We start from the raw sequence: 27,185 nt of genomic DNA on the forward strand, positions 1-27,185 counted from the left end.
TAATCCTGTATGAGTATCACAGCCGTAATCACAACAAAAACAAATTATCTTACAGGTCTTTATTATAGCCTTACATGCATATATCATAACTAACAAACACCTAAATAAACAGCAGCACTGGAAGGATAATCGGTCATGTGTTTAAGAGGCTGCGTTTCCTTTGGCCTTTCACTGCAAAGAACCTAAATGGATTATTAGGATATACAGTGTTATCTATGTAAGACTATAATTATTCTTCATGTTTAAACTGCATGCCGATGAATGTAACTTCATAACAACATGATTTAAAAAAGCATTATAACCCTTCAATCGTTTAACCAAATTAACCAATGACAGGGATAAATACCCCAGATGTATCTATGTACTCGGGTGACAAAAACCCAAACTTGAGGTTTAAAACGAAAGAGATCTAGAGCTCAAAGAAATAGTGGGAGTAGTTTTAATTGGAAGATTTGGAGCTTCCAGTTTTTCAAGGGGCTTGAGCCCCACAGGCCCACATGCCTGCTAAGAGCACCATCCCTGCTGCCTCGGTTGTGCTGCTCCAGGGGCTCTGCAGCTGCTTGTCCTGCTGAGGGGCTAATCAGAAAGGAGGAAGAGGGGTGCCTGGCTGGCAGAGAGGGGGTACTGCCCCTGCTGTAACTCTGGTGCCTTACATTGCATAAACTGCCTGTGAGAGCACATTCACATCCAGCAGTGGTGGCACAACAAGAGGTTCTCAGGAACATGCTGCATCTCATTGACAGTGTTCATTAGGACAAGTACACCTGAGGGAATGGTGGGAAAGCAGTGAGACCTTTATGATTTCTCATAACAGTGAGTAAGTCTCAAGGCATGGCCTTTACTAAATTTGATGTCTCTGAATAACAGCTCACCAAAGTTAAGATATCACCAGGAAAGGAAGGAGTGGAGAGTGGTAAAGGGAAGGGAAGAAAAGGTGACAAAACTCCTCCGAACTTTAAATTCCTTGGATTTTGCAAGAGGTGCCAAACTGAAGAAATGGAAAATAACCACAAGGAACCTTGCATGTGGCTTATTTACTAAAGCATCTACTCTGACACACACTTTTCCCGGGTTTCCAGGTGAGTGTCAGCGTTGCACAGCTGACATGCAAGGGACACACGCTGCCTTCACCAACTGTGAATGGAGGTGCAGATGCTTTTCTTACGGAGGGACTGAAGAGCTGAGAAAACTGGCTCTGTGAAGAGGGCCATATAAGACAGCCACAGAGCTAAAAGACTGAAAATAGAATATGAGGTTTGAAAATTCAGCTAGGGCATAAGAGAAAGTTGCCAGCCTGCCCATGCATCTGTATATTACAGGCTCCAATGGTTCACAATATCATCCCCTAAACACCTTAGAATATGAAACAGAGAGACAGAGGAACGAAATGGTGAGGGAAAAGTTGTTCCTTTATTCCTGATTGTTTGATACACTGCCTCTGCCATGCACCTTTAGCTTCTGTCAAACTGATGCTTGTTCCCAGGACTTGGGCCACTAAGGTTCTCAGGCTGGTATCAGAGAAATTAATTCCTTTGGCTGAGCATTGTAACCTGACCGTGTTCTGGCTTACGCAAATCCCAACTGCAAAAAGGTAAAACTTCAGAGTTTAGACTAATATAAAAGATTAAATCATGCTTTATACTTAACATATTTTTAGATATTAAAACTTTTGATTTTTTCTCTTATTACTGTCTTGATAAAGCATGTATCTGTAAAAATGACTTTTCAGTCCCAGAAAAAGCATTCTGATGGTGAAACACTGCTTGCATCTTTTTTACTTGAGATGCACTGACACTTTGCTCAGTACTGGGCTGAACAAGTTATAGTACAAAATGAAGACATTTCTGAAATCCACTGATCTCTAGCAAGAAGAAATAATTTTTCACTTTGCCACCTTGTACAGTATGTTAATGCTCATTAAAAAGATAAAATGTTTCTCTTTTCTGTTGTGAAGGCAAATTGAAATCAATGCTTATGAAACTCTCACATCCTATAAAACTGATAAGCGCACACAGATTAAATGGGAACGGAACTTCAATAAATGTCAGCTCTCATTTATTTCTTGTCATTTTTGACATCTGGTGACCTGTAAAGAGCTCTAAAAATAATCAGAGGAGAATCCACTGTCACTTTGGACACGACTCTTTATAAAGAAACAAGCAGCCTACAAGAGCAGGAGGAGTAATGGTTATTAGTCAGTTTGGTCCACTGATACAGAAGATGGAAAGTTTTGTTTAGTTGGGTTAAAAAGACAAGATTTTGTAAAATCATCCTACTGCTCTCCAGTTGGTGATTAATATAAACAATAAGCTAACACTACACAGGCTTGTCACTACTTGCAATGAAATTCTTCAAATTTTTATGTTTAGAACATGCTGATTCATGCATTAAATTTTCACTGCTCCATATTACTAATTCAACACCCAGTTGGGATTTTATGGTAATTGTTGAAGTCATAGAGAACAGGTTTTAGCTAAAACTACTCTGGACAAATACTAGCCAGAGAACTGATCTGTTTGAAACAAATGAAGGGACCTCTCAAAAACCCTACAGATATGTAAATAAACTGTGAAAGCACAGAGGAATAACTGGGGGGCAAGGAGAGGTGGGAGAAAGGAAGAGGCAGTGTTCTGCCAAATTCCCAAATTTCCCATGTCAATTAATGCTAAGGTTTTTGGAATTCTAAAATTTGTACTTTTTTTTCTCTTGAGAACAGAAATATTAAAAAATCCTCAGCAGGTATTGACCTAATTTCTTATTCCTTCAGAAGTTTTCCAGGCAAAGTCTTCACTAAGTCACTTGGAGATGCAGATATAGAAAGTCAATCCAACTTTAGGGTTTTAAAGTGTCATGTTTCCACATCAAGAGAAACTTCTACTAAAGACCGAGGACATTTTACCTATATTATAGTGCATATTACAATATCTTGTGTTTGTAGTCTGTATTACATTATATGGAATACTACAGTATTCAGAAGACAAGGCACTTCTTATGTTTAGAACCCCATTAAACCTCATTTCTTTGCCAATAATTTTGGTCTTTGTGATACACTTTTACTTGAAGGCTAAAAGTCCAATCCAGAATCCCTATGCTCAAGTAAAAAAGTTTCTGTCACGCAAGCATACAGAAGACTAAAAAGCCAAAAGTGCACTCATATGTTTTATAGGAGGATAGAAGGTGAAACAGGAGAAAGACAATATCATAGTTGTGCTGTTCCCATGAGATGGAATCACCTTAAGCCTTGGCAAGACCTGTTCTCACTAAATAAATGCAAGAATGGGTTGCAGAGTACTAAGGAAAGATTTGGGAAAGAGAAATACCACACACGTTGTCAACAGTTTGTTCAGTTGATTTAGAGATAAAAAGAAAGGAGATGAGGAAGTAGACAATTGAATGAGATCAAATGCATTCTTTCATTTTAAAAAGGATAGAGATATTTGATCGTGTCTGAGTATGAAAAGTCAGAGAAAATTGGAGGTTGAAGATGAGAATATGAAAATGACAGAGAGATAGAATGAGATAGGATAAGATGTACTCACTGGAGCAGACAGAAGGATGGGGGTAAGGTACCAGACACATTTCTCGTTATAATAGAAAAGGAGATATGCAGATTTGTACAAAAGGAAGAAGGGAGAAGCTAGCAAGATACCGTTTACACACATGACCTAGTGTTCAAAGTCACTTAGATCAACACATCACAAGTAAATGCATCCTGAGAAACAGCAGGGAGAGACCTCAAGGGAATATTCAGCCTGCTTCAAAGTAGGCTCAGCTCTGCCTATGCCATCCTCACAAGTCACTAACTCTGTCCAACACCCTCAAGCAATTGATTCTACAGCTTAAACTATCCTCACCATAGCAAGGTTTTCCTGATCACTAGCCTGAATCTCTCTTGCTACACTGCACGGCCACTGATATCTTTCTAACCCAATACGGGCACAGAGAAAACATTATTCTCCTTGTCACACCAGCATTTTAAGAATTTGAAGGCTTTTGTGCCTGATTCTGCTATTTTTCTCTTACCTACAAAGTGCCAATTATTTCAATCAAGACTGAATGAAAAGTGGAAGAATAACAGGCAGTTGTAGTCATAGAAATGTATCATAACTGTGAATTTAACAGTGGTTGTGTTTCTACTATAAATTTTCATTGTTTTCCCTTTGGTGCTAGACAAATTTGCACATCTGGGCTGGAAGCTAGATTCAAAAGTATCAACAAGGTCATTGAAACAATACAGTATTAAATCCTTGATATATAGGCATTTCATTTATTTTTAGAAAAAAAGATTAACAAGAATTCTATGGCATCCTTAAATTAAATTCTCTCTTGTTCCTACACATTAGTATTGAACCTTGTATGTGCACATGCAATGCATTTGGAGACTCAGCTCTGAACTATAAGTGTAACCAACTTTCCTGATCTCCCAAGGCCAAGGAGCTTTCATATTTGCTATTCAGTGGCCCCATTTAAGGGATAGCTGACCTTGCCCTCTTGCTCATCGGAACAGTATTTTGGTAGGGCATTTGAACTTAACATGTCACCCAAATTTGAAAGAACTCTTGCTGGAATGGGGAATGGAAAAAATTATATGACCAAAAGTCAAGCCCTGGACCAATATGAAATCAGAGCAAAACCAAAGTAGTGGGTTACCTGTTCCATTTCCATCTAATCCCTGCAAATAAGGGAAACTGTCCACTTCCCAGGGTGAACTGGCTGCAGTCAGATATGCTGTCAAGTCACTGTAGCTAGTGTTCTCTGGTAATTTCACAGATCTTCTCTGAAAGTGAACTTGTGGCTGAGTCCGTGCACCTGAAAATATTAAAAGTGACTTTATATCCAAGGTGGACAGAATATTTAGGTGCTCATATTTATGGAAGAACTTGTACATTTTTTTTCATTATAAATTGCAGTAGTTTGAGAAGGACAGAGACATCAGAAGGCTATTATGAAAAAGAGGGAAAACCAGTATTTTTACATTTATTTTGAAGTTGCCATTATTTCTTCACAAGTATTACAGACCAAAAGTGTGGAAGTAGCTAATGTCAGAAGCTTTTCTGACTATGTTATTTCCCCAGATCACCTCCAATTTCATTACATGCTTCTTTTAATGAGTATAACTGTAACTAAAACTAAGTTTAGAGGTAGGGCACGTGATAGCTTAGAAAGGTATCCAGTTCACCATATTTGTTTAAATTTTGTTTTTTTCTGAAATACCAAGATAAATGTAGTTTATACTCTTTAAAATTATTTTCTAAGAGACAGTTCTACCTGCAGTCTCAATTAACTTGTGTAATTTCTGTATTCAGGTTTTACAAAACTTTGGCCATGATGACTATCTCCAGAACTGAAACCAGTCACTCTATTTAAACCATTGGAAGAAAAGATTCACTTGATAAACCTTGAGTGAAAAGATTTTCCAATTTTTCCCACACAAAGAACACATGTAAACAGAACCAGATTGGCATGTAAGATTTCTCTTTTCCTGTCTTGTATACTGTTAGTGTTTCTTTAAAGATCACTAGGTGTTAATGAAGGGTCTTTGCTGAAATATGATTTAAGACTGTTTCATGCACTATGCCTTTCATGTCTCATTTAAATCCCAGTTTATAAAGTCAATAGTTTTTTTCAAAGGATACTCACCATTAATACTGTTTAGCAACACACAGCAAGACTCCATCTGCAAGTTTGTGTGCACAACATGCAAATTAATTTTTAAATCAAAAGCTATTGTATTCTCCAGAGCTCATTTTGCATACTCACAGAACACTTCCCACACAGCACAAAATCAAGAGGCAAGCAGTTTTTTTCTTAATTCACATTTGACTATGCGATTCAAAGATGTCAACTCAATATATTTCTGCATCTTTTACCCTGTTAGTCTCTGGCAGCACTTTTAGGTTACATGTAGCTTCACTGTGAGGAAAAATAGAGCTTGACTCACTCCTAATCTTTATAACTGCCAGTGTCATTAACCTAGAGACTGAAATATGTTCTTGCATAATTTTCTATCAGGAACTCTAGCTATGAAGACATAAAACTCAACAGAAAAAACCTTTGTATAGGCCAAAAAAATTTTTGTGTAAGTACCTCCAAAGAGCTGATCATTGTTTAGCTGTCATTTCTTTGACAATTATGCAAGAAAAAGCTATAAATTACTTTTTTTTTTAATTTCTGAAACATTTAAGTGTTTACAGCAAGCTTTCAAGACTGGTAGCATCCGAAGTGTTTAAAAGAGTCATTAAACAGCACCCATGTGACATGGGAAGAAATCTCCCTTATCCAATTTCTAGACTTAAATGGAAAACAATATAAAACATTAAATAAATTGGCTGCAACAAACTCAGAAAAGACTCATCTCCTGAGTGCTCTGCAATGCTGCAGCAGTTTGCTGTACCTCAGGGACAGATCTGCTCAGGTACCTAGAAACCTCTGACCACACTGCTGAGCAGACTCCTAAGGCCCATGGGGATAAACATCTACAGTAACAAAACAGGAAAAAAAACCTCAGCAAATAAACTGGCATTAGGATTATCACTAACAGTTCGATGTAAAATTTTAGGATTTTCTGCCTAAATCTCCGGTTAAGATGCATTACTCAAGTAGTCAGGAAGTGGTATTATATTTCCAAAGATACCAACTAATGAAAAATTAAAAACAAAGTAACTGTTGTTGAGTCTGTAATACAGTAGTTTATGGGCTTTCTACTAAAAAAATGGTTGGATTTTAGTACTGGGAGAGCCATGAGCTGCCAAACTTTAACTAGGTAAGGAGGACTCCGGAAGCCAACCTCAATGGCCTTGAATTCTACAGTTACCAAAAAGTGTTCTTACGTCTAAGCCCCAAACCTGGCAGGAAACATGCACTGCAATCAACTTGGATACAAGCTTTAAGGGTGAAGAAAGAGCTTCCTCTGTAGATAGTGCATATACATACAATAAATCAGTGCAGAGCAGTTAACTCACACCCTAGATTAACAAACTCCTTCATACTGATATTCACCTGAAACCTGTCACTCATCCTGACTTTCCCCTCGTCTTCTCAGTTGGGTCTCCCCACACCCAGCAAGAGACCTCAAAGGGGCAGAGGACCAGGAGCCACCAGTGAAAGGCTTGTGAGGGAAGGAGCTACTAAGGCTTTCACCTTCTCTCAACACCTTGCTAGAAGATAATCCAATGTACTCCTTTACCAGAGGTCATAGCGGACTTCGGGGCATATGTTTGGGGATAGACTTATTGAGGGAATTAGAAGTGGTAAACTGGAGAAACTTGTGCTGACCAGACTCTTAGAGTATTTTTCAACAAGTCATCACTTATCATTGGGAGTGGATTACTAGTATTGCTTCTATTACTGAAGATACGTATTTTTTACTTATAACACCCAAACACATTCAAGTCTAAAACGGGCATGTGAGCTCTTTCCACTTGGTTAGTGCCGTGAGGTAAAGGACTGCTGAGCACTGATCTTCTTTAAACATCCCACTGTCAACACATCAGCCATGATTCAAATGCTGTCAGCTCCAGTTTGCCAGTGCACAGTGAAGATGTTAACCTCAAGGAGTCCCTGTAAGGCACCTCTTGTCATGCTGGATGTGTGACATGTGGCACAACACTAGCATTTGAGCTTTAATCCATGTGAAGTAAAATGTGAAGTCTCACTAATTCATTATGTCTCATCTTTCATAGGTCAGAGGCAGACAGAGGGTCCCCATACAGCTCCCATTCACTGAATGCTGAAGTTCAGCTCATCACTGTGCTGGTATTAAATAACTTAAATGACCCAGTGGCTGGCAAGCTCCATCCCTCACAATTACTGACAGAGCACAGCAGTGGATTGTAATGCCATCATGAAAATGAAGCTGCCTGCATCAATTCAGACAAACTTCTCAATTGCATAATAAGTTGCTTGCTTGATTAATTATTCAAATGCAATTGGTAACTTACTGTACTAAGACAGGCCATTCTTTCCCTTTGACTGGTGCTTCAAACACCAGTGTTTCCAGCCTGTTCCTGGTATAATGAGTTCTGGTTTGCTCTCATTTTTGCATTAAGGTAATTCCTGATCAGCTCTTTTGAAGCAGCACGAGGTTACTGGGAAGCAAATTGGAGAAATAACAGAGAAAAACTAGGTCACAAGGATTTTGGATCAAGACTAGAGAGCCTCCATTCAAATACTGGAACAATGTCTAGGCTGTCTTTCATTTAGGCTTCATTACAAGAGAATTCCCAAGAAAAGAAATGTGGACTGGACCTATAAAATAGATTTTACTGGGCAAGGCTGAGAGTTCAAATTCCAACCCTTAGAATACCCGAGGTACCAACTTCTTCCTCTTTCTCTACTATCCCAGCAAAACCAGTTATATTATTCAAATTTAAATATATTGGGAACACACTGGATCAATTCAATGAAAGGAGAAACATCATGTGGAAAATATTTAGGAGTCTCACTCAGCTGTTAAATGTCCCTCTAGTCCTTTAAAAGTATCACCTATTTTTTGAAGGAAGCTGTAAACATGAAAATACTGTCCTTTTTCAGTTAATTGTATAATATTAGCACATTTGCAAAAGAATAAGAGTATTTAATACACCATGATAGCAGAATGCTGTTGGTAAACAATGGTTCATGTTTTGCCTAATGGAAGCCCTTGTGGTTCAACACAGTTCACTGTCCATCTAATTTACCCCATTAGACAATGTCAGGTCTCAAATTGCAGAATATATGTACAGCAGCTGTGCTGTTCTCCAGCTTCTTCTGAGCATTCCATCAGCTAGCTAATTTGTTTAATGCTTTTTCAGCTCCAGTCACATCTAGTGCTATCATTAATGAAAAGCCTATTGCGTCTGGATGGTTTCTAACTGTAAAAAAAAAGTCAGGAAGGCATAATTGTATCATATTCCCTCCGATACAACAAGGTTATCTTGGAATATTATTGAGGGCAGTATTCCCTTGTTTATTAACTATCCAGTAGAGTTTAAAATGATGGTAAGCATAAGACACGTGAATAAGACACCATTTATGCACAATAAGAGTGCTCACAGAAAGGAGGTCCCCTTGTTCTGGTTCATCAAGGTATCTTTTAAAGCTTCTGTTCTTTTGTTAACCTCAGCTATCACATCAATTAGACTATTTTAGGTTGGATCCCTAAGTCAGATGAATATTATATTCTTTACTGTGCAGTTCAGAAAACATTGTTCATCTGACTGATACTAAAGTTGCTTTAACATCTGAGTTTGGCCTTACAAAGAAGTTTTTCAAACTTTATTTTTCTAAAACAGTAAGTTTCATCCTGTACTATGTGTGTTTGCAGGCAGTCTGACAAAGGGTCCAAGGAAATACTTAAGAAAAACAAGTTTATACAGGGTATACAACAATGCAAATACAATAAATTTTCAGTTTTTCTGTGCCCAAAATTTTAAGTCATTCACACTAAGAAGCAAGAAACGAAATGGAACCAAGGAAAATTCTTAGACAATAAGAACATCACAAAATGTCTACTGCAAGGATGGTTAAATGAGGCTACATGAAAAAACATCCAACAGATAGTGTATGAAATTTAATCTCTACCTCTCAAATAGCACACTGAAGTCCCAACTCCTTTATTACCATGTAACTTGAATTCTCTAGTCACAGCAGCTAGGGATGAATTCAGCTATTAATTTGGTAAAACCATCCCACAGAGAAGCATTCCTCAGGGAACTCAGAACTCCCCACAGAATACCAGTCTCACCCACAGAACAGCTCAGAAAGTATCAGGCTGTCAGGCTTTTTGTTTAGTGCCCCTCAGATTTCAATTCCAACTTCCAAAAGCCAGCATACCTTGAAATCCTGAGACTATCTGGACTACATCATCATAGACCATCAGAGTAGCTGAGCGTTCAGGAAGAAGGCCGAGGCTCAGTGAAGAGAACACTGTGGGAGAGAAGGGGTTTAAGTGGGATATATTTAAATTCTTATAAACATAACCCAACAACAGCACTTACTCTCTTCTACATTTTTGCAAAAGCAGGCCACAGAAACTATTAAAATCTATTGTATACATGACAGAAACCACACACACTTTCTAAACCAGTTACATTGCCAGAGTAATTATTATTGAACTAAACAACATGTTCTATGCTTTGCCTCCTGCACATTCTGCAGAGTAGCTCAAAGTACAGAAGTGCACAGTGTAAAGAAGGGTTTCATGGAGCAATTCCCAGCTCCACAGAAAGACAATGCCATTACATAAAGAGAAGAGAAACACTAACAGTCTGGCTGATTTATTTTTCTGTACAACGGCTATACTTCTTACCTCAGAAAGATTTTAATGAAACCTAACTTTTAAGTACTTTGAGATGCTTACATAAGTCATGCAGAAAGGCAAAGCATGATGAATAAGTCAGAATAATTTGCTTTAAAATACAGCATGTCCTTGCTGAGTCACCACCTACACCAGAGAAGTGCTATATATATAGCAGAAGTACTGTCATCCTACCAGTGGTGCAAAAGGGGACATATTTGCTGCAAGGGGATATTTGCTGCAAGAAGTCTGCCTGCAAGGACCTCCCTTTCCACTGGGTACTGACATTCCTTACAGGGGGCTGTGTCTATATGCACACACATCTTTGCAGAGTGAAAAACAGGATTTAATTTCATGCTGAGTTCTTCAGACCCAAAAGACCAGAAATCTGGAAGGAGTTAGCCACCGAGCACACCTGACTCCCACATCCATGAAAACAGTAAGGAGAATGACTGCCTACAGTCCACCTGTGGCTTTCAAAGACAGAAGGAGAAGACTAATGCAGACTAGTAATTTTTGTTAACTGGGCAGCATCCTACATTTGCACTTGGAAAGTATTCATCCCAGTCTGAAGTGACCACAAGCTGAGGAAGACATTCCCAGAACGAGTTAGTAGAAGAACAGTGCAAACTCTTCTGATTTTCTGGAACTTCATCAATTTCCCCTAAATTATTACATATTACTTAATCCAAGAACCACTATAATGTTAGCTACCAATAGGGAGGCTACTGTTTTTCTGTTTTAAGAAATATATTCTCTTTTTAGAGATCAGAAATTTTAGTGTTCGGAAGAAGTAAAGGAGAAAGGAGAAGAAACTAGGAGAAACACACTGATAAGAACCACCATCTAAAAGATGGTCTTAACAATACAAATGAACATTAAAATAAATTAAAATAAAATAAATTAAGTTATTGCAAGTACAGCTGAGAATTTTCTTTCCAACAACCTACATATAAACAGATCTACACATCAAGCAACATAAGTAAGAAAGCCTAGCATAAGTAGCACTAAAGCCACACAATTACAAAATTTGTTTGTCTTTACTCCAGAAACTTAATTTGTATGAAGAAAGCTAATATAATTTAGACACCCTGGGGAGCTCAATACAGTAAACTATGCCAGCATCTTTGTCCACATACGCCAGACTATAATGAATATATAACTTCTAAACTTCCCCAGGGCTTTTCTGCACAATCATTTCTCAGCATGACAAAGACAGAAAGACATAGTCTTCAAGGCCAGAAGGATGACAGTGATGATCCAGCCTTATTCCTGTATAACTACAGCATTCCCTGAATTAATTACTGCTTTAGATTCAATAGCTGTACCTAAACTTGAAAACATGTGGTAGAAAAACTATCTAAATTTCTTTTACAGGTGTCCAGCAGTGAAGAACACACCACAACATCAATGTTCTAGTGAATAATTACGAGCGCGGCTAAACTATGTGCCTCTTTACCCATCAGAATTTATTGAGATTAGATTTCCAGCCATTTGATCTTTTTACACAAGCCCTCTAGACTGAAGAATTCTCTCTTACCAGTTTCCTGTTCTCTATGAGGGTATTGATAGACTATGATCAAATTACCCCATGAACTTTCTCTCTAGTGAACAAAATAAATTAAGCACTTGAAAGTCTTTCCCTGTAAGCCATACCTTCCAGTCTTTTAATCACTCCTGATAAAACTGCAGTTTTAAACATTCTCCTTGAAGTGTGGATCCAGAAGTGGACACACATTTCCCTGAGTGGCTGCACCAAGGACAAATCCTGAAATACTATACTCCACCTTCTCAGTTTTTACCTTATTTTTACAGCTAAACTATTCCAGATGAGCTCTCTTCTCCCAGAAATACCATGAGCATCATCCTCTGCCATGCCTTCCCATGACTGTCCTGGGTTAGCTGGGTTAGAGTTAGTTTCTTCTCTGCAGTTGGTAGAGTACAGTGCACTGGATTCAATATGACAATAATGTTGATAGCACACTGATGTTTTGGTTGTCGCTGAGTAGTGCTTACTCTAAGTCAAGAACTTTGCAGTTCTCCATGTTTTGTCAATGAGGAGCTGCACAAGAAGCACAGTGAGGGAGCACAACCAGGACAGTTGATCCAAACTGGACAAAGGGATGCTCCACACCACAGAAGGTCCCCTTCTGGGAGGGGTCAACTGCTGCTCAGAAACGGGTTGAACAATTGTATTGTGTATTACTTGTTTTACCTGGGTTTTACTCCTCACTCTCTTTTTGTTATGTCTCTTATTATTATTATTACAAAATTTTACTTTATTTTAATTATTAAACTGCTCTTATATCAACCCATGGTTTTTACCCTTTTATGATTCTACTCCCCACCCACCGAGGCTGGGTGGGGGTGAGCAGATGCCTGGTACTTAGTTGATTGCTGGAGTTAAGCCATGACACTGACCCTACCACCTAGTCTGAATTGTGCTGTCTCAGCAACTGTCCTCTCTTCACTGCATACACTAGTCCAAAAAAGTGTCCTTTTAAATAAGTATTACCCATCACAAATGTATTCTTCCAAATTATTTACAAAGAAAAATCTATGCATAGTTAAAAGCAGACTGATGAAAACAGCTTCCATCACGAACACTTCAACAACTCAAGTGATGTTAAATTAATGAACTGTTAAGAAGTGGAATCATGGCTCTGCTGATAAATATTTTAATGGAAAAAGAGATCTTAATCTTTTCCTCCTACCATTTATCACTATGTAAATAAATAATCCTCCTGCTTAAGTGGCAAAGAGTTAGTAATTTTGGTTAATATAAGAAAAGTTCATTTTTGCCAAATTATGAGAAGAGAAAACCCTCGATGCTTACTTCTTGAAGCTATCACAATTATATCACAAGTTCAGTGGCTGCACAGCTTTCCAGCATAAGGTTATAACTACTGCATATTGATTGTGATGGGAGAATCCTGATCCTTTGGCAAAGTTCTGTGGCAGTACTTTATACATTACCAACTTATAGCTTTCAAACCTACTCCCTGCTCGTGGTTATCATTTCAACATTTGAAGTAAATATGCCCACAGTTCATTTCCCAGAGCACACAGGATGGCACATCAGCTTAAAACACTGCCATGGGTAGAACACTGCTCCGAGTGGGGGATCTGCTCTGTGGGTGACAGCTCCTAGAACAGTCAAAAGGCATTTTCAGGAAGTGAGGATCCAGCTGTATGGGTGTGCCCAGACTGCACAACGCAGAATGAAGACTGAGATATGCTGCCTGTTTCCCTTCATTCAAACCAGCTTAAAAAATAACAACAAGACAACTTGCTCATTTTTCAAAACTTCTAACTACTATGCTGATTACAAGCATGATAGGCCTTTAAATACAGGGCATTTAAATACAAACAGTTATTGGAAAGTTTTTTAAAGACTATAGGCATCTTAGTCAATACAAAAAATAATAGCCTAATTATCTTGGGCCTCAACTTTTATGCCACATCCCTTTTCAGGACATTCTAAGAACAACCCTATTAAGTCTACACGGGGTGTATCAAGTTGTAACTTGTTTCTTTAATCTAAGAAAGGATTAAGTTCAAGGTACAGAAAGCAAATGAAAGGATTCTACTTCTAATTAAATCAATGGCAAAGTACCTACCGGTTTCAATGGGTGAGAATCTGAGGTGAAAGGAATCTATTTTCTGAGTTAAGCTCATGTTTCAGCCATGGAAAGAAAGATTTTGTGGAACCTATACAATTACTGCTCTTTAAACTTCAATGACTTACTAAAACAAAAATGCCCTGTTTCATTCTCTTCCCTCAAAACCAATATTTAAGAAAAAGTAACAAGCAAAACCCTAAACAAACAAACTCCAGGCTATGGAAGAGTACATTGCATTCAAAAGATCTAGGGTATGAGTAAGAAAGACAAGAGACACAAGGCAAGAAAAGGTTGTTGCATGCTTTAATCATTTAAGATTGTCTTAAGAAAGCACATGAAGTATGCTGAGGAAGATGCACTTCATCTTATTTAGATAGAAAAAAAATCCAAGGAAATTTCTGAACAGTGACAGAACAATTATTGCTGAAAGGGATCTCTGGACGTCACCTGCTTCCACCAAGCAGAGGGGTATCCAGTAGAGTTTTGAATGTCCTTAAAGATGGAAATTTCACAACCTTTCTGGGTTGTGAAATTCCAATCTTTGACTACTGCTGCTGTAAAGAATTACTGCCTTTTTTTTATTTGAAACTCTCCTAGCTGCAACTCATTTCAGTTACTTCTTATTCTTTCACTACACCCCAAAGAGCCTGGCTTAGTCTTTGCTGCTCCATTAAGTAGCTGAAAAACATGGTAGAATACAGGACAGAAAACGTAGAAGAAGTCAGTCTTATCTGAAGCAAGTGAATGCAGATAAGTAAACAGCATGTTGAAATGCCTAAAGCATAATTCTGAGTTTGAAGAGATTCACGTTCCTTTCCCCTACTGAAAATTTATTTGCTGCTTGACCTTGCAGCAAGTCACGCAGTCCTTCTGGCTATGTCGATATTAATAAATAAAATAGAGCCAAGGCATGGAATTCAACTCTGCCCTGGGAACATGTATACTATTTAAATATTAGTGCACTTAAAACCTGTCATGGCTTTGGCCCACGCTAATTATCAAATCTGAGGTGATATTTAGGTGTGATTTGGGTACAATAAAGCATGGGACCGTTCCCAAATTACTTGGACTCTACTTGTGGCTGGGGATTAGAGGAAAGGCAGATGAAACTAGGGATGTGACCTTCATATAGATGTTACATCTCAAGGGTTGAAAGCCACCCTCAATCTCTTCTATTTAGAGGTACAGAAATAAGTTTCATGACTCAGTTTTCCCTCATGTACAACTAATGTCAAGTATCCCCCTTTCCATACAATTTTGAGGCATTCTGATAAAAACTGACATGCAAGTATTACTGTTATATTTGTTTGCCTGTGGAAGAAACAAACCATGCTAATTAAGTTAGCAAAATCCTTACATCCGGATAACATAACTGCAGATTAAAACTGTCCTATGGACATGGCAAAGAACTAAAAGGGCAGGACTTTTCTTGTACCCTACAGCCTACAGTGCCACAGTTGTTGCTACACCTTGGGGGAGAAACAAATTAATGCCTCGCAGCTGCTGAAACAAAGCTCTTGGAAACAGAGTTCCCATAACGAAAAAGATCTGGGATGGATTTCCATTTCCTATGGAGCTGTAAGAACACTAAGAACACCAACAGTTGTTTGAAAACTGATGTAGCACTGTATTGAGGACAAGCCAGGAGGAGAGTGAATCTCTGCACAGCCCTGATGCTGCAGTTTAACTGAGGAATAAACATTACTATTTTTGAAAGGCGCAGATGTTTCTCCTCCCACCCAGGATCTCAAGCATTGATACACATCATACAAAAAACTGTGTAACTTCCTTTAGATGCAAAATCTTACCTCAGAACAAAAATAAAGATCTCTTACCAGGCAATCTTACAGGTTTCCATGGTGCAGAATTTGGCACATATGCATGTTTACTAGCAGTCACTATCAGCTGATTGCCCAACTTATACTGAAACTTGAGGAAGGCAGTGCCATCTGCTCCTGAGGTTCCAGATGCAATGGAGATCTGGTTGGTAAAAATCTCAATGAAGGCTTCAGTTACTGGCTGATGTGTGCTGGCATCGCTTACATGGACCTTCAGCGTTACTTCTGTAATGACAAACAACCACAGCAATTATCATCTGAAAAGCTTCTGCAGGAGGCAGAAGTTAGAACATGCTGGCACACCAGTGACTGGAAAGACACCGGGCTCTGACACTTTGGTGCCACATACAACCTCTTGTACTGGCCTGCAGTTCTCCATTTCAGGCAGGCAATCTTTAGAGACACTGCAGATTCTGTCACAGGGAAGACCAGATTCTGAATTATTGCCCGACTGCTAACTTCAACTGTGGAGGCATCTATATTCCACCTGTGACCCACATGTAGTTGGGCAGCACATCACCAGGGGCAGCCAGTATTCCTTTTGATGGGCAACACACCAATCACACAGTACTATTGTAATTCTAAATGTGTGTGCTATCAAACATCATGTATTAGTCACGGATGGCATGTAAGGTCCCTACCTTGCTGGTGCCTCTGCTCCTGCCAGCCTTCTCCAGCACCAGTGGGGAGAGGGAAAGGCTGGAAGTGGGCTGTGCTGCCTCACCCCTTCCCCAAAACAATTATCTCCCTGTAGCAAACAGAGGAAATCTGCTGTGACAGAAGCCCAAGAAGAAAGTGGGCTTTGAAGCAGGCTGTGCTACAGTGGAGAACTCTGCTGGGAGAGATTGCCCCAGTTGGCACAAGACTTCCCTGGTGATGTCTAACCAAGGTGGTGAAATCCCACAAGATCAGGTCTATGTCCTCAAAGCACAGGACAACTAGGTGGAGTGCAGAGTGCTAGGACTGAGGAAGAGAGGAACACTTCCTCCTCCTCTCTGTTCACCAGCCCTTTTTCTGTGACATTTCTGCCCAAATGTCAGAGCCCCTGGAGCGTCAGCCTGTCAGCCCTGACACTACTGTATCATCTGTCCCCACATACTACTGGTGAACCTGAGAAGCAAAGAAGTGATGGTTAAGGCAGCCAGGAGAATCATACATCTTGCAGATATGATTCAGAAGCTAAAACAATGGACTACATTTTCCTTGAGTAATTTGCCATTTTTTCCAGAAACTAATTACTAGTTTAAATGTTTCCAGATGTACAATACTTGCCCACTCCGGGCACTCCATGCATTGTGTCACCAGGCTTTTGTAACATAACATGGACTGGCTTGTGCAAGACAGTCCCTCTGGAAGTCATTCCTCCGTATCTACGATTATTTTTCTGTGCTTGCAATAGTTCCTCTGCCTCATGCTCTAAAGTAGCAGCTGTTGACTTTCTGCAATAACTATGACTTAAATGCAATGATCCAATGCCTCTACCGAGACACTCCTTGGTTTTTTTTTCATTTCCAGTTGCCTTGTTTTCCTAAATGAATACCTCCCTCCCTCTTTTCTCTCCCATTCTCCCCTTTCTCTCATTCCTACCCTAATTTTTGAAAATTCTGGTGTTCTTGCACGAAGTCCCCTACATCAGCTTACTACGTTCCCCAAGGTAGTAGAAGGTATTTGCCAACTCTCTTTTTGTGTCAGGGGACTTAAACCTCTCACAAGCAAGATGCTTACACTCCATGCACAACTCATTTCTGCATGTGATGCCCAGAAAAAGAGAGCATGACCCCTTTTTCATATATATTTAAAACCAATACACTGATTTCTACAGAACAGTTTTGGTGGTACAGTTCTGTTCTATTACTACTGTGCCTTACAATTTTAAGAACTTGCATATGGCAAGACATAACACCAAGAAGAACAACAAGGAACAAAATCTCTGGTTTGAGTTTCAATAGTGAAATGACACAACTGAGTATGCTGAGAAACACAGCGTAACAGCATAAAATTTTAAAAGGATGTCAGAATTTAATACAAAAACATCAGCACATCTGTCTTAAAGGCATTTAAGCCAGAAATATATTGGGTCCTTTTATAAGCTGAGACCCTCTATCTGAATCCTGCAGTACTGAAAATACAAATATTGGGCAGCCCTGAACAAAAACCCCATTAGAGAAAGTCATCATCATCACAGCCCTCACTTTAGAACTTGGCAATGGAGGATGCCAATTTAGATGGGATCAGCATGAAATACATTCTAGCTATTAAAGATTCTGGACTTCTTCCCAGTTTTGCATATAGTAGTCAAAGCAAACAATGTATATTGAAAACCTGTGTCCATACACTGTGATGTACACATACAGAACGCCTCCTTAGAAACCTTGCTTTGACCACCAAGAAACTTGTGATGTCTTGTGCATGTGAAAGGCAGCCACATTAATCAAAGGAGGAATGCATATGTATTTATGTATTTACACACTGTACATGTATTTACAAACTTCATAGCTATGTAAAGATTTCTGTCTGCATCCTTCTCTCTGGTAAGGAGGGATTTAAGGGTTTCCAAAATCCTCTTTCCAAACAGAAATGACAAAGGTCATCATCCAAGATGGAAGACTGATGTCCTGAAAGGCAACAGACTGGAACTGCTGTTCCAAACCACAGTTCCTAGATCAGACACTGAGCTCTTTTTTCTCCTCCTTTTTGATATTTAGACTTGTTTTTTCCTGAGAAGATAGAGAAAATTCTAGCACCCTGAACAACCCTAATTCCTTTTCATGTGTTATCTTCCCTGACATATGTGTGAAATGTATACAACTTGCTTAATTCAGAGCTTTCTCCCACACAACAGCTCCCTTTTTTTCTTACCTAATGCAGCAGTAAAGTAATGAACATTAAACCTGCATTATCACTGTAATTTCCACAGCAACGGAATTAAAATCTTAAAACTGGAGGGAAATTGTTGAAGAAAACATCATCTCAAACAGTGATATGATGAGAACAACCTATAAAGGGAGACAGTCAGTTTCATAATTGCATATTCAGACACTTCTTGAAAATCGGGAGGACTGAAGGAGGGAAATAAAAGAGAAGAGTAGGGGCAGCAAGTGACCCACGATCAGTCTGACCTCAAATTAAGAGGGAGATCTTAGACTGGAACATTAGGTATAGTACAAGAAATTAATTAGAAAAAGCTGCTTAGAAGACTCATTATTAGCTGACGAATAGAGTGTTTAAAATATCTGGCAAATTTTTTAGTTGGTACTCTCAGCAAAACAGATATATTATTCTTGAGTTTTACAGCCTACCAAAGCCAAGGAGGTCACAGAGAATTAAGGACACATGAACTCAGAGAAGGAAAAACATCTGCAGTAAACAGGGAACATGATGGAGGCAGGGAACTGAGAGCACTGCAGAAGATAAACTCTGAGAACGTGAACTGCTAAAGAGAAGCCTCTTTCATTCTCCCACAGATTTGTCATACTGTTGTATGTACAGCAAGAATATTTAATTACTAAGTTGTGAAGGAGCTTTGCTCTGAGCTACTAGTGAGGTCCTGGAGGGTAGAAGGGGACATAAAGGTGAAAAGTGCTGAAGTTTTTTCATTCAAGAGCAAAGCAGAGGTGGCTGAGGTGACAGATCCCAGCTGGTGAATTTACCCACAGCAGCTGTGATCTCTCTCACCTCCCCAGACAAGCCAGCCACAGTCAGGACAGGCTATGCCTGAGTGATAGCCCTGTCTAATGTACCTGGGTCCTGATCAGTGTGGTGTGAATGTGACTCTTTCAGACCTTGGCTGTCCTGGCACGTGCTGCCCCGCTGGCTTGCAGTGCAGCACAGGTGGGCACAGGTAGAGAGGAGAGTCATTTGCCTGCAGCACTAGCACATGCCCTGTCATTATATTCTTACAGGAAAGATTCATGTCCAAAGCAAGAGCTACTTATGATAACCATTCATTCCCAGAAAATAAACCATAGGCAAAGAGATCCTTCCTGGATGGGCAAAAAGCCTGCGTGTCCCTGTCTAGAAGTGCAGGTAGGAATGGGCCACTTACAGATGTTAAATAGTGCAACCTGCAATTCTGCTTCAAAAATCCCAAAGCAAAGCAGGAAAAGAAGTTAGTGGGAAAACAGCAAATAAAACCAGCAAATACAGGGGTAAATTCCACAAAAAGATCAAGGCTGATGTATGTGTATGCTCAAGCAAGTAAGTCTTTTCTCTTAGTCATGTTCCTTTGTCTTCTTTCAAGCAATAACATCTTGTTTTTCAAATGAGTGCAAACCAAAACTACTAGTTACCATGAAAACAGCTGCTTACTGTGTAACTTCCTCTCAGTCTCCTAGTACCAAATTTATTGTAAGCTATATAAAAAACTCCAGTATCTTCAAGGTTATAATCTGGGAAAGTGAAAAAAAGACAAAAAAATCCTTAAATGGTAGCATTCCAATCCAGAATCCCATCTGTCTTCTTAATCTGATTTTGAGATTTTACTAAGTCTAAACTTTCTCTGAGCAATCCTTCCTGTGCCATCTGCTATATGAACCCTATTGCCTCCCCTGAAATACAATTAACCTTAAGACAACTACTTCTGCAGTTGTAACCCCTTCTTGGACTCACAACTGCTCTTTATATTGCTGTGAACTCTCACTTTGGGAATAGTTTCCTTCAGAACTGGTATCCTCAGTGCCGTCTTCTATAACCAACCCTTGAATAATGAAAAGCACTGGGTTTTGGTGGTTTTGGGTTTTGGTTGGTTGTTGGTTGGGTTTTTTTAAGTCAGTAATGTAACATAGAAAGAAAAATCCTGAGCGATCTGAGCAAAGGCAAACTGTCAAATCTCAAATACTGGAATAAACAGAGAAAAATTATGACAGATTGGAAGTCAAAGATCACAATCCTATTTAGATCCCAATTCTGCAATTTGGTTTCTGTGCACACACCCCTCTGTCAGGCAGACTCCCACTGACGTCTGCTGGACAGATGATCTCTTTTGGGAATAGGCTGACACAGGCAGCCATTATCACTTAGCTTTTCCTTTGGGGGTCCTTTATCCATGGACAATGTCAGGATATTACCAAAGAAAGAGATATTTAAATTATCTAGGTTTTGATTAGAAAAAGAAAACTTCCTGCTCATTTGAAAAATGCCATTATGAACTTTATTTAAAATTGTATCCTCTACTCTGACTGAGCTTACTGGCAACATGCCTGGCTTTGAATCCTACATGCCAAATGGATAAGCCTTTCTGCCTCTTAACCTTTTGCCCATGTGTGAGGTCAATCCTCAGCCAAACAATAGGATTTTCATTTATCTAAAGAAAAACATTTTCCTAGAAAAAGGAGTGTTCCCCATCCCCTAGCCACAGATGCCAACTCAAGCATCTATGTATCATCATATCTTTCTAATGTGCTGCATCAGTAAGGTTCTACTGACAACCACACTTCAAAATAGCAGCAGAGTAAGTTCATATGAAGAAAAGGAAATCTGTATGTAACATCCCTCCAAAAGTACACAGGTACCACCTCAAGTGGCAAACTAGGCATGCTTGCAGAAGATTCACAGCAAAGACAATGGTATCCCTTGTTCAGAACCAGCTCTGGTCCTCATTACAGGAAAATCAGTGGTGCTACACAACTTTCCCATCCACCACAGGTGACCAAGGTCTCAACTGGAGTGAGTGTCTGCCACTGATTTCCAGGGAATCCAACCATGCAGAGGGCAGGATGCAGGAAGTCTGCTCATTGCCTGTTCAGTGATTCTCCAAATTATACCAAGGCTGCTGCAGTCCTGGCATCAAGAAGAAAGTTCCTTACTGCACTGGTCAGAACTCTAGAAAGGACCACACAACAGGGCTTGGTTCTCAGATCCAGATTTAGAAAAGATTTAGAAAGCAGAGGTTCAGAGAAGAGCCACAAAAAAATCCAGGGGACCGGGAAGCAGCCCTGGGACTGGCCATCTGAAGAACCTGTCCTGTTACTGCAAGAGAAGGCTGGATCACTGTGCATACCAGGGAAACTGTAAAAAACAAGTCAGCTGAAGACCTTCAGTCTTGCTGACAGGGACAGCCAATAGCTGTACACTGAACCTAAGCAAATTCAGGTGCAACAAGAAAACAGGTTACTAGGTGGTAGATTCACTCAGGCTATGGGAAGATTTATTTGCTTAATTTTTTTTAATAGCTTTAATTTTAGTTCTAGGTGTTTAATTAAGGCTTAAAATTAATGTTAAGAGTTAAGAGAATTAAGGCTTGATTCTAGAACATTTATGAAGCCAGCCCAAATGGTTGTCTGTGGTGCTTCTTTTTAGCACAGCAATCTGAATTTGCTAAACACTTTCGTGCTTTACAGGTCATGGGGAAGACTATCAGTATGGTCCTTTGCACACTGAGTACTTGCAGTGTGATGTCTATAATTTTAACTCTCACACCTCAGAAGTCAAGAAGGAACTTTCTTCCTCAAATGCACAATTGACTGATTTCTGGGCCCCTCAGTTCAGGAAGGATATTGAGGTGCTAGAGCACGTCCAGAGAAGAGAAATGAGTTGGGTGAAGGGACTCGAGTACAAGTCCTATGAGGAGAGGCTGAGGGAGCTGGGATTGTTCAGCCTGGAGAAGAGGAGGCTCAGGGGAGACCTCATCACTCTCTACAACTACCTGAAAGGAGACTGTGGCCAGGTGGGCATCGGTCTCCCAGGCAACCAGCAGCAGGACAAGAGGGCACAGGTTTAAACTCTGCCAGGGGAGGTTTAGGTTGGATATTAGGAAGAAATTTTTTACAGAGAGAGTAATCAGACATTGGAATGGGCTGCCCAGGGAGGTGGTGGATTCACCGTCCCTGGAGGTTTTTAAGAAGAGACTGGATGTGGCACTCAGTGTCATGGTCTGGTAACCAGGGCGGTGTTGGATCAAGGGTTGGACTTGATGGTCTCGGAGGTCTTTTCCAACTTGGTTGATTCTATGATTCTGAGTTTTCCTTTTATTCCTCCCCCTTGCTCCTCCTCAGAAACAGCAGAGACCTGGTGCAATGAGAGCTGACACAGAGAAGCCCCCATGTGATGCCCCAACTGTGCATCTTGCTCATCTCAGCTCTGCGGACAAGCAGGAGCACAGGTTGCGAAGGAGGCTGCTCTCAGATGGCACTTGAGGCTTTTTCACCCTTCTCTGCAGCACAGGTTGATTCATCTGCATTTCTCATCTAATATTCCTTGCTGCTGCAAGTGCCTCAGGCATTGTTGGCACTAGTTCCTCTAGTGCACAAGAATTTAATTTCCAGGGGACTGAAATGGTTTATCTTAATTATCCAATAATTAGACTTAATCCTCAATATTCAAATAAAGCAGTGGTCTATGATATGAAGGTCAGACAGGTGTCCTCCTTGCCTCTTTGGGTTTAAAATCTATTAAACAAAGTATTTGGAAACCAAAATCATAAATACATCAGTTTATCTCAAAATACATTAACTCCTAGGGATAATGCACACACATTTTAATAAAATGTCACAAAAAGAACTCTAGTATATGAACTAGAGCAATTTATGCCATGTACAGTGACAACCAGGTTACTACACAACCATGTACTCAAAGAGGAGGGAGGGGCATTGTAGGATAATAAAATAAAGACATTCATCATGCAACTGTCCAACATTTAAAAGAAGATTTGCATATTCTGACCTGCTAGAGCCTAGAGCATTACCACCAAAATTAATTTCTTGGGAAAAAAGGTAGGAATTTGCTTTAATTAAAAAAAGTGGGAGCTATATGCATAATGCCCAGATGAGACTCTGATACCCTATTGTTAAGTGATTAAACAAGCATTTATAATTAACTTGAAACTCACATGGCTATGAAACTCATGAATAGCAATAGTTGCATTAACAGGTCTGCCTTTGATCTCTACAGGAACTGTGCATGACACAAACTAATTTCATTTCCAAACCTTGTCTCTTAGACATGGAATTAAATAAAATACTGTCATGGAGCGCAGATGGAAGTTGAGTTTCAAAGCTTTAGCTTGCCACATGCATAATGTATTCTTTACAAGTCATGAAAAAGTAATCCCCGCTTAAAACCCTCTTTTTTCATAACAGAGTTCTTTGAAACTCCGTTTGGAGATCAATATGGAATGAACAGTTAATGCACTGATATTTTCCAGTTGCTCAGCATTAGAGTTCTCCACTGACTCAAACAAGACCACAGCTGATTTTGCAACATCAGCTCTGAGGATAACATGACATGAAGCTCAGCCACTGTGCAGCTCCAAGAGATTTTAAACCAACTTTATACCTACTGCATCATCAGTCCAGTCTGGCGGGGAGCAGAAAGGGAAAGATTGGATTTGCTTAGCCACAAATGGATGTGTTACATTTTCTCAGAACAACCTTATCCTAACTCTATTAATAAAACTATGCATGTGATGAAAGCAATTTAAAGTAGATGTATTCCATGTTTAAGTGATCTAATGTGTATGCAATGAGGCAGGGAGGTGACAAGCACTTTTTTTGCTCATTTCCAAGCAGCTTTAATCTTAAGTTTAATCTCTACTTATTTCCAAAACCTGTTGTGGAAGCAAACCTAGATATAACATTGGAAGAGTGTATTTTTACTGGAGTTGTTTGTTTTTAAACAAACCACTGTAACAATTGAAACAAATCCATCTCAAGTAACCCTCCACATTCCCATTGCAGCCTGCAGTGCAAACTTTTCTCAGTACTCCACTGATGTAAACTCATCAGAGTTTACAGATGGTACAGAGGCAAACTATTGCGTTAAAATTCTATCTAGGCACTTGCACATTCCCTTTTTTTCAAATAAGTCAATAGTCAATTTATAATCACTTGTAGAGGTTATCCCCAGCTGGCAGACAAGAAAATTAAATCATAGGTGAAACTACACATTGTGACAACCTCATTTCTTCAGCCCAGCCAGCCTGAGCAGAGAGCTCTGCAGGGTGATGAGGAATGCAGCACTAGTATTCAGCTACTCCACAACAAAACCAGGAACAACCCTTCCCATCTCTGTGGCCTGGCTGTGGACTCCTGCTCCTTGTCTTGTGGTGTCCTACTGTTCCCTGGACCTGCCACTGTGTTGGTTCCATTTACTAACCCAGCACAGTACTGGCCTAACATATCAAATGGCTCAATGCCAGGTTATCAGGTTGAACTGCTGAAGCAACACAGCCCCAAGTGCCAAAATCAGCAGAAGAAGTAGGTGTGGGGGTGGAGAGTGGTGGCCAAGTGCAACATTGGCAGAGGGAAAGAAGGGATTCAGGACCATCCCTGCTGGTTCATGGTCAATAAGGTCAGCTCCACTGTACCCCTACGGTCACTTGGGAAGGGAAGCCTGTCCATCTCCTGATCTAGGCAAGGCTAAGGTCAGTATTGACATGAACAGTTGCAGCAGACCTTTATTCTGCATTACTCCGAAATCCCATACTGATTCCCAAATGCTTCCCACCCTCTACTGCTGCATACTGGTACCACAGTAGTTAAATTTCCTGGCTCCATAAGGACAGGATGCTTGTGACAATGCCAGGAAAGGGTTTGATATGGAGCAGTGAAGACTTCTGCACAGGCACTACACAGTGTTTACAACCGCTCTTGAACACTCAAAAACCTCTACAATCCTGTTGGTATTTCTGGTTGGGTGGATGGAGGAGGTTACTGTTGTTTCCTCCTAACTGTAAAAAGATTGCTTTTATCAACATTTCTACATGCCACTTGTTGCGACTTCTATTTTCTTCTCACTATAGCACCTGCATTTAATCACCACCCAACTTATCAATATTGAAACTTTCTTACTCTCAAAAAATATTTACTATATTTCCATGTTTTCAAGATTTTTCTGTTCCAAACAATATTTACATTTCCTCATCTGGACTAGCTTAAAAATTTAATTAACCTGTAATCTTGATCTTCTTCTAGACAATGAATAAGAACTTCAAATAAAATAGGACCCACTACAGTTCCCTTCATCCTAACACAGTAAAACATCTGCAGCTTAACACACGGCCATTTATTATTGCCCTTTGTCTACTCTTTCATCCAATCTCAGTCACACAGCAGAAACCTTCTCATCCAAGTCAATTAATTTTTCAATTAATATTTTTGAATCAGGCTGCTGTACTGTCTATATTTCAGCTATGATGACTGCATATATATGCAGAGAAAACATAACTGACTCAGCAACCAAAACTTGCATCAGTTTAAATTACCATAACAGCCATGGTGATTTTAATTCTTGGCAGGGGATTAATTTTAGGGCTGTTAAGATTTCATGAGAAAAAAATTATAATCAGACTAAAACTGTGAATTTTAAAAAGTTACTTTTTATTCCACTACACTGGAAGTCAATTATGTAAATCAGAAGTTACTGGCTCTTCCACAAATTCACAATCATAATGGGAAGGTACAGTTACAGTTACACTTGCAATATTCATATTTCTTACAGACTCATTGCATATAAAAACCAAAAAATGACATTTAACAGGGGTTTGATAAGCTGCTCATACACCTTATATCGCTCTCCCTGATGGGAAGAGCACTGGAACATACCTTTGTATTTCTTGGTCACCTTGCAGCTCTGATTCCCAGTGGTGCTTATCACATTCCTATGACTACCTCTGTAGCTAGAAACAAAGGTTTGGAGGCCCATGAACCAAGCTTTGGGAATGTGTGAAAGTAACTTGGAGAAGTGTATTTGTTTGATGTCTTCCTAAAGTGGGGTCTGAAGGGGATGGCACTCTGCTGAAGGACTCTTGGGGTTCACAAATCAAAATGCTGAAGATTAGTGAATCACAGCTGATCAAACAGATCGGTGAATTATCTGTTCTCTTTAGAGATCAATCTCAGTGTGAAGTGCTGTGACTGGCCAATAAATGGCAGAAGAAGGTTGAAAGCAGATGAGCAAGGGCCAGGTGCCCTGAAGCTCAGGGAATAATGCAGGGTGTGACTGTGCACAGTTGCTGCAAACAGAGCTGACTGTATCTCAATACAAATGGGACCACAGGGTGGCCTTTGTCTTAGATGAATGCCTACGTCATTTGAGTGAATCAATGGACTACACCACAGTTGAGTGGATCGAATATTTCTCCAAGTTCATTAAAAGAGTGGGAATGTCCCCCAGACCAGCATGGGGAAGGCATGTATACATGACTCTGACCAGCAGAGAGTATAAAAACTGAACAACTATCAACACAAATAAATTCAAAGGCAGCTATGGGCTGGTTTCAACCCACATATTCCTTCTTGGTAGCTGGTGAAGCCCAGCACTGTGATGGTGAGCATATTACAGAGACCAGCAACATGTACCACTCAACTTGGTGTTACTGTATTTCCTATTAACATTGGTATTGTTATTTCAGTATATTTTGTGTTGTTGTGCTAAATCAAAAATGCCACGTAATGTTAAATATCTCCAAATAAATACATTTGATATTACATGTTCTACCCTCCACACGTGGCC

The 27,185-nt window shown here is 39.7% G+C and overlaps 1 protein-coding gene across 3 annotated transcripts in view; it reads right to left on the minus strand.

Moving 5' to 3' along the window:
* Positions 1-27,185, minus strand: part of FAM171A1 (family with sequence similarity 171 member A1) — an 88,885-nt gene that overhangs the window by 21,490 nt on the left and 40,210 nt on the right. The window contains exons 2-4 of one of the 3 annotated variants that reach the window (XM_032695320.1): positions 15,735-15,962; positions 9,814-9,906; positions 4,651-4,809 (exon numbers count right to left, since the gene is read on the minus strand). In XM_032695320.1, the coding sequence (XP_032551211.1) occupies positions 4,651-4,809; positions 9,814-9,906; positions 15,735-15,962 (480 nt within the window). Of the gene's footprint in view, positions 1-4,650; positions 4,810-5,640; positions 6,239-9,813; positions 9,907-15,734; positions 15,963-27,185 lie in introns of those variants that run through there. The other 2 variants (XM_032695323.1, XM_032695330.1) reach the window with 2 other exon arrangements.

This window comes from Chiroxiphia lanceolata, chromosome 1 (assembly GCF_009829145.1).
Source record: "Chiroxiphia lanceolata isolate bChiLan1 chromosome 1, bChiLan1.pri, whole genome shotgun sequence".
Lineage (NCBI taxonomy): Eukaryota > Metazoa > Chordata > Aves > Passeriformes > Pipridae > Chiroxiphia > Chiroxiphia lanceolata.